The sequence below is a fragment of the Lampris incognitus genome, chromosome 13, assembly GCF_029633865.1.
Source record: "Lampris incognitus isolate fLamInc1 chromosome 13, fLamInc1.hap2, whole genome shotgun sequence".
NCBI lineage: Eukaryota > Metazoa > Chordata > Actinopteri > Lampriformes > Lampridae > Lampris > Lampris incognitus.
Genome location: NC_079223.1, coordinates 25,207,499 through 25,218,633, shown reverse-complemented (window position 1 = coordinate 25,218,633; position 11,135 = coordinate 25,207,499). Strand labels below are relative to the sequence as shown.

The following is an 11,135-nucleotide window of genomic DNA, read 5'->3' as shown; positions in this document are numbered from 1 at the left end:
CGGCATACTGGGTGGGAAGAGAGAAAGCACTAAATTTAACTCATCAGCTGCTGCCAACCCAAATAAAATCAACCCCTGGAAAAGTTTCCTGTTTGGGTTTCCCGTGCGTACGTTTGCATTTCAGCGGGTGTTATCTGTGTTTGTTGAGGTTCGTAAATGAAAGCAGTAAAACAAACAACAGAGGCATGTTGATACGCGTAGTGTTGAGCTACAAAGCCCGTACGGCGCGGAGGCCTGCCATGCTGTATCTACACACACACACAGCGTTGGTGCTCCTGCGTTCAAACCTTCTCTCAAAAGACCAATTGTACCAAGTCCCACCTACCTTGGCTATGCACACTGCAGCTCTGTCACAAGTCACATGCTTACTCGTCTCGCTCATTACCTCCACGCTATACAACCTCATGCTATATCCCTCTCTCCCTGCTTTTTACATATTCATTTCGTTATTCAAGCAGAGCCACATATCGCCCCACTTTTCCTCTGCTCTCTACCTGGCAATGGCTCGCCTCACTGGATGCCTGGTGGATCCAGGTGTCTGTGTGAAGTGGGAGAGCGCTCTCCTACTCACTCGCTCTCGGCGAGTGTGTGTGGGAGGAGGTGATGGCGGGCCAGCAATCTTTCTTTTCTGCAGTGTCCTCCCCAGCAGTGGAATTTAAAATGTGAAGCTGCACGCACGGTGCCTTGCAGAGACACTGGAAGGAGATGGCTGTGGGGTTGTTTTGGGGGTTTTTTGCGATAAGAACAAAACGGATTGTAGTCATCAGATGTGCACTACGAAACTGAGCCTACAGGTTTAGCATGTGTGTGTGTGTGTGTGTGTGTGTGTGTGTGTGTGTGTGTGTGTGTGTGTGTGTGTGTGTGTGTGTGTGTGTGTGTGTGTGTGTGTGTGTGTGTGTCCAAGGGGCCAATATCTTGTAAATGTCAACAATACAATGTACTGGGGGGTTGTCCGGGTAGCATGGCGGTCTATTCCGTTGCCTACCAACACGGGGATCGCTGGATCGAGTCCCCATGTTGCCTCCGGCTTGGTCGGATGTCCCTACAGACACAACTGGCCATGTCTGTGGGTGAGGAGCCGGATGTGGGTATGTGTCCTGGTCACAGCACTAGCGCCTCCGCTGGTCGGTCGGGGCTCCTGCTCAGGGGGAGTGGCAACTGGGGGGGGGGGATAGCGTGATCCTCCCATGCACTACGTCCTCCTGGCGAAACGCCTCACTGTCAGGTGAAAAGAAGCGGCTGGCGACGACTCCACATGTATCGGGGGAGACTTGGTAGTCTGCAGCCCTCCCTAGATCGGGGGTGGAACAGCGACCGGGACGGCTCGGAAGAGTGGGGTAATTGGCCGGATACAATTGGGGAGAAAAAGGGAGAAAAAAAAACCAATTCAAAACAATACAATGTACATACTTAGAGTTATGTCTCTCTTTGTAGTACACATTAGCCGTGGGCCTTTGTGCATATCGCTGTAGTTTGCTGTGCATGCCCACATGTTTGTCTATGTGGCTGCATTTGCATCTATGCTAGTAATAGCTGTATGAATGCGGGAGTGTGTGTGTGTGTGTGTGTGTGTGTGTGTGTGTGTGTGTGTGTGTGTGTGTGTGTGTGTGTGTAGGCTAGTGTCGTGTGGGGGCGATGCTTTTATTGAGTCCTGTCCGGTCTCATGATGCAGTAAATTGACTCTCCACAACCCCTGTGAGTGCTTTCCCTGCCCCCCCCTCGCTCTGTGTGTGTGTGTGTGTGTGTGTGTGTGTGTGTGTGTGTGTGTGTGTGTGTGTGTGTGTGTGTGTGTATCTCTCTCTCTCTGTCTCTCTCTTTCTCTCTGTCTCTCGCTCTCTCTCTGTGAGCTGTGAGACTAGGCAGCCCCTGTCACTGAGGTGCAGAGGGAGTTCTGGAGATCAGAACCAAAGCTGCAGGCCCTCCTCCTCTGCGGAGCCAGATGACCCTTTCTGATGTGATAAAGTAAACACCGGCCAGGCAACCGGTGGAGCCGTGGGAGTTTGACCTGGAAAGGGAAAGAATTTTCCAAAAGAGAGAGAAAAAGAGTAAAAATCAACCATTATTTGAAGAGTTGTTCTTTTATGTTAGTATCTGTAAAGGCGAGTGTGTAAACTCGTGACTTGCGAGCGCTGCAAATATAATTCATATGAGACTCGGATTTTGGGACCTCACATCTGCCAAACTTTTAGCAAGATAGAGGCTAGAGTTAAAACACTGAGGACCATGATGGATATTGGAAGCATTTTGCAAGTAGAATTAATGAGAGTACTTTGTCATCTGATGAAGAAATTCTTGCACTTCCGTGTACACATCGTAGAGTTTTGTTTGGGATGTTAACTTTTGAGGTCCGAGTCGGGATATCATGCATTTGACTGGCTGGAAGTCGTCTCAGTTGTTTAAATTAGTATTTACGGGGTTCGTCAAGATCTTGATAGTATTTACAGTACATTCGCATAGCTTGACTGGCCTGCATGTGAGCGGGTGGCTCATGCTAGCTCCAGAGTCATCCAACAGCTGCTTTCAATTAGCGTCATCCTCTGGAAATATCACTCCGAACAAGCATTTGTTGACTTTAGATGTCGGGTCTGTGCAGCGCGGGGTTTCATAATACTGGTGTGCTGTGATGTGAGTTACAGACTCCCATAAAACTGAGAATGTGGGTCATGACCCAAACCCTTTCACCCGTGTAATTGACTATTCCACTTTTGATAGTTTCCTTTACAGCTGTATGACGTTCTGTCACGTGACCATCTCAATGTGATTTGTGTCAATTAAAGCACTAAACCCGGTCCATCATTAATTTGTACCCCCCCCACTCCAGTGTGTAATATCATTAAAAGCTGCACCCGGACATAATTGTCTGGTAATGATAGATACCAGTTATGGTAATAAACATGTGGGTTCATTCACCGCACAATTTGTTTTACTATTCGACTGCGCAGCGTTTCAAGAAGAGGGAATGCTCATTGAGTTCTCAGTTTACCTGCATGTATAACTCTCCAGAATCTCAGCTTTATGTTTCCATCTGCCCAGCTGTACGACTTAGTCAGACAGACCCCTACCTCATCTGTGAGTTAAAGAGAGCCGCACCCTAAACACTGGATCTCCAGCGCTGAGGTCATCCAAAGACCGCCACAGCACAGGCTAAGAGCCAGCTCCTCCACTTAGATAAACAAGACCGCTCTACTTCCACATATCTGCTCTGTTGTGTGTGTGCGTGCATGTGTGCGCCTACATGTGTGTGTGTGTGTGCGCGTGCATGTGTGTGTGTGTGTGTGTGTGTGTGAGTGAACAGGGAAGCTGTTGTGTTGGGGTGCATATGTAAGTGCAGATGCACTATTCTGCTTCCTAAAGCTGTGACGGTGCCGCTCCAACTGTAACAATGTAAACTGTAAATTGTTTCAGGTTCAAAGTGGCCTCTGTTTTTGCCGCCCACCATGCTGTGGGAGTAAACCCGAGCCATTTTTAGCATGTTGTGGATTGAAATATGCATGCTGTGTGAAGTTGTCAAAACAATGCCTATGTCTGCAGCAAAAAAAGAAAAGAAAAAAAACCGCCATGGTAAAAGTTCTCTTTTCTCCAACTTTACCTCTTAGGGTAAAGAAAAAAAAAAGTTCTGCCAGATGCTTGTGTATCCTGAAAAAAAATTACACATATGGGAGGCTGCTGCGGTGAATTAATGCAGAATGCAACTCTCTGCATCCAATGTTTTTTCAAAAAGTGTTCAAAAAAATGGAGTATTCTCAGGCCTTTGATGGCTGACTTACCAGTCAACTAAACTGTCCACATGTCTGTGAGGAGAGAGGGCTGTTTACCGCCCACAGAGTAAAGCATCACATCCGGCAGAATAACAGACTCAATACGTGGTTGTAAGTGACAAAACAAGTAGAGAACAACACATTCATAGGCTGCATAGACAGGTGGTTTATGTCCCGAAGACCACGGGATGATGGTAATCTGGTTTATTCGGAAGTTAAGAGAGTTAAGGGGATGTGGAGTTTTGTTCAGCGTGGTCTGCTCCATGGTCAAAATCTCATTCAAGTTGTTTGTAAGTGATGTTTTTACTTCCTTGTGGACCTTCCTTACATTAATAAGATACATGCTGTGGTATGTTTGATAATATCAGGTCATAATACGAAATTATCTGCAGGGGGAATCACACATTAATAGATACAGTGCATGCAAAAATGTGGTGGGTATCACCTCTGAAAAGTTGCTATGGTTTAACATGGGTTCAGGATCAGGGATCATTGTGCTGATAGATGACGGGACCTGCACCTCAGCAGCCAAAGAATAATTACCAGAAATGGGTTTCGGGGCGGGGGGGGGGGGGGGTTTGACAACTCAGAAAGCGTTATGCCAGTATTTCACAGGCCTGACTGGTTAAAAGGTAGAACAGTTGTGTTTTCAGTCTTTCGCCATCAAATAAATCCACCGATAATGACTTTGGTTAATGAGAAAATCCTATGAACTTTCACCTTGTGTTCTAATGATAAGGAGGCACAATAAGTCAAGGAGGTAACATGAGCTTTTTTCTCCCCCCCTGCCGAGAAGTAATTTTCTCCTTGTTGGGTTTCCTTGTACAAGAAACCCTTTCATGGGTTTGGTTTGGATAGTGCATAGTCACTATTCGTGTTCCCTACTGTCTCTTCTTGCTTTTACTGGTGAAGTGCAGAGCTGGCCATGGACCAGGCCTGAGATAAAGAGATGCTGTTTCTTCTTGGTCCCCTGCATTTTGCATGTTTAAGACACGCTCGGAGTCCATCTGCCTGAGTGACAGACCGTTAAAATAACACTTCAGTGACCTCAAACGAACCAAAAACACCAATCAGCAAAACCCGTCGCTTTGCCGCAAAAACATGCTTTGACTGACCTTGGCTATGATGTTTTACTATTACACCAACATTACCAAATACTTAGTGACAAGTATGAAGTATGACCCATGAAGGTAAATCCAAGGTCAAAACTGATAAAAAAAAGTGTCAAATTGCATCGAGCCATAATTTATCAAATGATGTTGAGGTTTTCTTCAAAGCTGATTGCAAATAACAGACACTACAGTGGCATTAGACGGTATGAGAACTCTCCTGCCTGCTGATTGCTTATCATACAAGGGCGGTCCTGCAGCAACACAGGCAATGGAGCCTTTGCAAAATGTCTCCCCAACTACTGCCAAAATCTCTTCCAACGATCGCCTGAGAAGCATGCCCAGTGCTATATTTCAACTAGCCTTTGACAAAAAGCAAAATGGTCATCTACCACGTGTACTAAATAACAACTGCACTGCTATTTGCTATTTTCCCTTGTTGATCGCGACACTAAAATGTATCATAATTAACAGTTAATGCCTTGCCATGTGCAAAACTTTTGAAAAGAAAAAAAAAGAGTAGACCTTATCGTCATCTTGACATATTGAGTGGATATTTTGCAAGACTGAATATAAGCTTCTACAGTGTTGCTACCATCCTCAATTCAAATTTCAAGTATCTTTCTTTTTTCATATCTCATGAGTTTTTCTTTCTTTTTTCTTTTTTTTTTTTACCTTGCTTTATCCTATATGTTCAGATCCTCCTCAGTCTGTCTTCAAAGAGTAGCTCATGCACTGTAGGCCAACTAGAGACAGTCCTGGCCCAGAGAATTTATTGCAGCTGATTCTTCTGAAATATGTTTCCCTTGCAGGCATGATGAAAATCGACCAAGAAGTTAGCTGTGGCCTATTGGACACGGTCTAGTCCAAGACACAATGCAGAAGTCTTGAGTTTTTCTCCTAATCAGCGACCATATTTTCCTCCCAGTTTAGAGCGCTTTGCTAGCACATGTGGCCAGTTTTTTCCCTGCAAAAAAGACATGTTGGCTAATGTAAAACAAATCAGTTAGCGTGACAAAACCCGAAAAACAAAACACTTCCATAGCAAAGCACCCAAACACAGACGTTAACAGAGACAAAGCTTACTTAGCAACAGTGTCCCAGTGATGAAGCAGAGTCACAGCTGAGGGGGAGAGTTTAGGAGTGGAAAAACAGGGATAAAACAGTTGCGACCAAAGCATTTTGGGGTGTGTTAGCAAGGCAAATTACAGAATATCTGAGGTAATAAGTATGTGATGTTCCCTCAGGTGATCAGAGGAGGCTTGTGATCCTCTGGGCATGTGTGCAGACTTCTAAACTGCTTCTACACTCTCCTCTGCCCCCATTGTGTAGTTGCACATTCTCCCTTCTTTTCAAGGGAGCACAGTTACATCAGTCCAAACACAGCATTTATATTTCATTTCAGTTGTTCCCTCTTTTTTTGGAGCTGTCATAAACAAGTTTGTTTTAGTTTCCCTATTTTCTTTTTATGCCTTTTTTTTGTTTTTTTTGTTTTTTTGTGGGTGGTATCTCTTAGTTGTAGATCAGTGGGTATGGAACGCTTCTATTTCCTTTTTCAATTTTAAATGTTGGGGTGGGGGAGTTCTCAATTATTTATCAAGGCTCAGTTGGGTGTTTGTATTTGAGAAACATCTCTATTGGGGGGGAATGAATGGGGTGTGCTTGTCTGTGAATATCAATATCCTTAACACTAATCTTTGTGAATGAGGTTTGATGCTTCCAAGACAGACTGCGCTCTTTGAAAAGTTCAAATAGTCAGCAAGCGGGGGTAGTAGCATTGTGGGAGGGTGGTGTGTGTGTGTGTGTGTGTGTGTGTGTGTGTGTGTGTGTGTGTGTGTGTGTGTGTGTGCGTGTGTGCGTGTGTGTGCGTGTGCGCACGCGTATGTACAAATGAGTGTGCATTTGAGTGTGTATTTTGATTGTTTGTATGTGGTTGCCATGGGAACCCTGCCAGAGCAGGGAGGCAAGGTTTCAGTGTAACCGTAGGGAGTTGAAGGGTCACACAGCTCTGGAGCATGAATGTTCTGTTTTTCATTACATCAACCCATATGTCCACATATCTGCTCCACCTCTCAGGCTCCTCTGTTTCCTGGAATTGTTATGTCAGTCAGAGATCCAACCCCTCTCTTACCCCAAAATTAAACACACACACACACACACACACACACACACACACGTGTGCGTGCGTGCGTGTGTGTGTGTTTATGCACGTGTGTGCATGTGTGTCTGTGTATTTATGTATGCTATTAAAGGGTAAAATAAACCATTTGGTTGGCCAGGAAAGGATAGCCGAAGCTATCAGCATAAAAGAGATTTAAATATTGCCACAAGGCTTTCGAAAGACACAGAGAAGACGTGCGAAAACCCAGCCGCTGGGGATGCAGAAGCCAGCGCATTCTTAGTCCCAAGCCTGGATAAATGAGGATGGTTGTGCCGGGAAGGTCGTCTGGCATAAACCTTTGCCAAATCAAATATGCAGATCATAAATCTGATTTCCATACCAGATCGGTCAAGACCCGGGTTACCAATGGCCGCCACCAGTACTGTTGGCCAGCAGGGTGCCGGTGGAAACTATGCTACTGTTGGGCGAAGGAGAAGGAGATGGGGGAAAGCAGCGGGAGAGGAGGAAGGGTAGGAGTGTGGAGGTGAGAGTCGGAACTTTGAATGTTGGCACTATGACTGGTAAAGGGAGAGAGCTGGCTGATATGATGGAAAGAAGGAAGGTAGATATACTGTGCAAGACACCTGGTGGAAGGGGAGTAAGGCCAGGAGCATCAGAGGTGGGTTCAAACTCTTCTCACTATGGTGTGGATGGGAGACGAAATTGGGGAGGGGTAATTCTGACTCAGAATCAGAATCAGATTTATTGCCAAGTACAAGTACATTCAAGGAATTTGTCTTGGTATCTTGGTATGTTAGTGCAAGAGGGAAAAATTAACAGTAAATGGTAAAGCTAAAAGTTAAAAAAGTACATGTATTATATATATATAGCATTTGTAATCAATATATATGATACATATATTATTTTTTACTAATTAAATATTAATATTATTAATTAATATCAATACTCTTTATATATATATATGATAAAATAAAAATGAAAGTAAGGTGTAATAAGGTGCAATCAACACTGATTCAGAGTTGAACATGGGACCACGTGACAGCCCCTGAAGCTGTGCAGGAGCTGTATTTGCAAAAAGTTAAATTAGAATGTTAAGGAGTTATTTTAAGAATAAGAGTCATTTACAAGGTAGTGCAGGTTTTAAGTAGGCTATCCATATACAGAGAGCACAGTAATAATAATAATAACTTTATTTATATAGCACTTTTCTAAAACAATGTTACAAAGTGCTAGGGAAGATAAAAGGGGGTAGGGGTGGGTGGGTGGCAATGTCAGGATCTGTGTGTGTGTCTGGAGCTTTGTTAGAAAGGCCTACTGCTGTTGGGAAGAAGGTGTTCTTGTGGCATGAGGTTCTGGTTTTTATAGACCTTAGCCTCTTGCCAGAGAGGAGTGTTTTGAAGAGATCATTGCCTGGGTGAGAAGGGTTGGCCATGATCTTTCCTGCTCGCCTCAGTGTCCTGGAGGTGTACCGGTCATGGAGGGATGCAGGTTGCAGCCAGTCACCCTCTCAGCAGAGCGAATGATATGCTGCACTCTGCCCTTGTCCTTGGCAGTGGCAGCAGCATACCATATAGTGATGGAGGAGGTGATAGCAGTGTAAAAGTGCATCATCATTGGCTTTGGCAGGTTGAACTTTTCAGCTGCCGCAGAAAGTACATCCATCCTCTGCTGTGCCTTCTTGGTGAGGGAGCTGATGTTCAGCTCCCACTTGAGGTCCTGGGTGATGATGTTGCCCAGGAAGTGGAGGATTCCACAGTGTCGACTGGGGAGCCACATAAGGTGATGGGGGCAGGTGGGGCTGGGTACTTTCTGAAGTCCACAACTATCTCAACTGTCTTTAGAGCATTGAGCTCCAAGTTGTTTTGGCTGCACCAGGACATCGGATGGTCAATCTCCCAGCTGTAGGTGGAATCATCCCCACCAGAGATGAGTCCAATAAGGGTGGTGTCATTAGCAAACTTCAGGAGCTTGATTGACTGGTGACTTAAGGTGCAGCTGTTCGTATACAGGCAGAAAAGTAGACGAGAAAGGACACAGACTTGAGAAGAACTGGTGCTGATGGTCCGGGAGTTAGAGATGTGTTTCCCCAGCTTTACGTGCTGCTTCCTGTCAGACAGGAAGTTGGTGATCCACCTGCAGGTGGAGACAGGCATGTGCAGCCGGGAGAGTTTGTCCTGCAGCAGATCTGGGATGATGGTGTTGAAGGTAGCACTGAAATCCACAAACAGGATCCTGGGGTAGGTTCCTGGGAGTCCAGATGCTGGAAGATGAAGTGGAGCGTCATGTTTACTGCATCATCCACAGACCTGTTGGCTCTATAGCAAAACTGCAGGGAATCCAGGTGTGGGTCAGTGATAGTTTTAAGGTGGGAGAGAACAAGACACTTAAAAGACTTCATTACCACACAGATTAGGGTGATGGGACTGTAGTCACTGAGTTCTGTGGTCCTTGGTTTTTGGGGGACGGGTATGATGGTGGAGTTCTTGAAGCAAGCTGGTACATGGCATGTCATGGCATAACATGGCATGAAGGAAGAATATGTCAAGAGTGTGTTGGAAGTGAAGAGAATATAGGACAGAGTGATGAGGATGAAGCTGGAAATTGAAGGTGTGATGATGAATGTTGTCAGAGCATATGCCCTGCAAGTTGGATGCGAGATGAAAGAGAAAGAACTCTGGAGTGAGTTGGATGAAGTGGCGGAGAGGGTACATAAAGAGGACAGTGTATTGATTAGAATGAACTGTTGGTGAAGGGAATGACGGTGATGAGGAGGTGATAGGTAGGTGTGTTGCCAAGAAGAGGAATGTGGAAGGAACAGATGGTAGTGGATTTTGTGAAAAGGATGGAAATGGCTGTGGTGATAATGTATTTCAAGAAGAGGAACGAACACAGGGTGATGTATAAGAGTGGAGGAAGGTGCACACAGGTGGACTATATCTTATGCAAGGACATGCAATTTGAAAGAGACTGGATACTGCAAGGTGGTGACAGGGGGGAACGTAGTGTGGCAGTATTGGATGGTGGTCTGTAGGATGACTTTGGTGATCAAGAAGAGGAAGAAAGTGAAGGTAGAGCCAAGGAAGAAATGGGTGAAGTTGAAGAAGGAAGACTGTTGTGTGGCATTCAGAGATGAGCCAAGACAGGCCCTAGGTGGTAGTGAAGAGTTGCCGGATGGCTGGGCAACTACTGCAGAAGAAGAAAGTAGACAGGAGTGCAAGGGGATGGAGTGTAAGATGAAGAGAGAGGTGGCAAAGGCAAAAGAAAAGGCGTATGGTGAGTTGTATGAGAGGTTCGACACTAAGGAAGGAGAAAAATGACTTATACCAATTGGCTAGACAGAGGGAGCAAGCTGGGAAGGATGTGCATTAAGTTAGGGTGATGAAGGATAGAGATGGAAATGTGCTGACAAGCAAGGAGGGTGTGTTAGGGAAGGTGGAAGGAGTACTTTAAGAGGCTGATGAATGAGGAAAATGAGAGAGAGAAGGTTGGAGGATGTGGGGATAGTGAATCAGGAAGTGAGGTGGATTAGCAAGGAGGAAGTGAGGGCAGCTATGAAGAGGATGAAGAGTAGAGAGGCGGTTGGTCCTGATGACATACCTGTGGAGGCATGGAGATGTTTAGGAGAGATGGCAGTGGAGTTTTTAATTATATTGTTTAACACAATCTTGGAAAGTGAGAGGATGCCTGAGGAGTGGAGAAGAAGCATACTGCTACCTATTTTCATGAATAAGGGGGATGTGCAGAGCTGTAGTAACTACAGAGGTATAAAGTTGATCAGCCAGAGCATGAAGTTATGGGAAAGAGTAGTGGAAGCTAGGTTAAGTGGAAAGGTGATGGTTAGCGAGCAGCAGAATGATTTCATGCCATGAAAGAGCACTACAGATGCAATATTTGCTTTGAGAATGTTGATGGAGAAGAAAAGAGAATGTCAGAAGGAATTACGAAAAGTCTTTCGAGAAAGCATGTGACAGGGTGCCGAAAGAGGAGGTGTGGTATTATATGAGGGAGTTGGGAGTGGCAGAAAAGTATATCTAAGAGCTGTACAGGATATGTCTGAGGGCAGTGTGACAGTGGTGAGGTGTGTGGTAGGAATGATGGATGGGTTCAAGGTGGAGATGGGATTACATCAAGAATCGCTTCTGAGCC

The 11,135-nt window shown here is 45.2% G+C and overlaps 1 protein-coding gene across 1 annotated transcript in view; it reads left to right on the top strand.

Annotated features, from left to right (window-relative positions):
* Positions 1-9,065: 9,065 nt before the first annotated feature.
* The window catches only part of LOC130122483 (transcription factor COE3-like), a 27,141-nt gene continuing 25,071 nt past the window's right edge, over positions 9,066-11,135 (top strand). The window contains exon 1 of the mRNA XM_056291415.1: positions 9,066-9,156. Within this exon, the coding sequence (XP_056147390.1) occupies positions 9,066-9,156 (91 nt within the window). The remainder of the gene's footprint in view (positions 9,157-11,135) is intronic.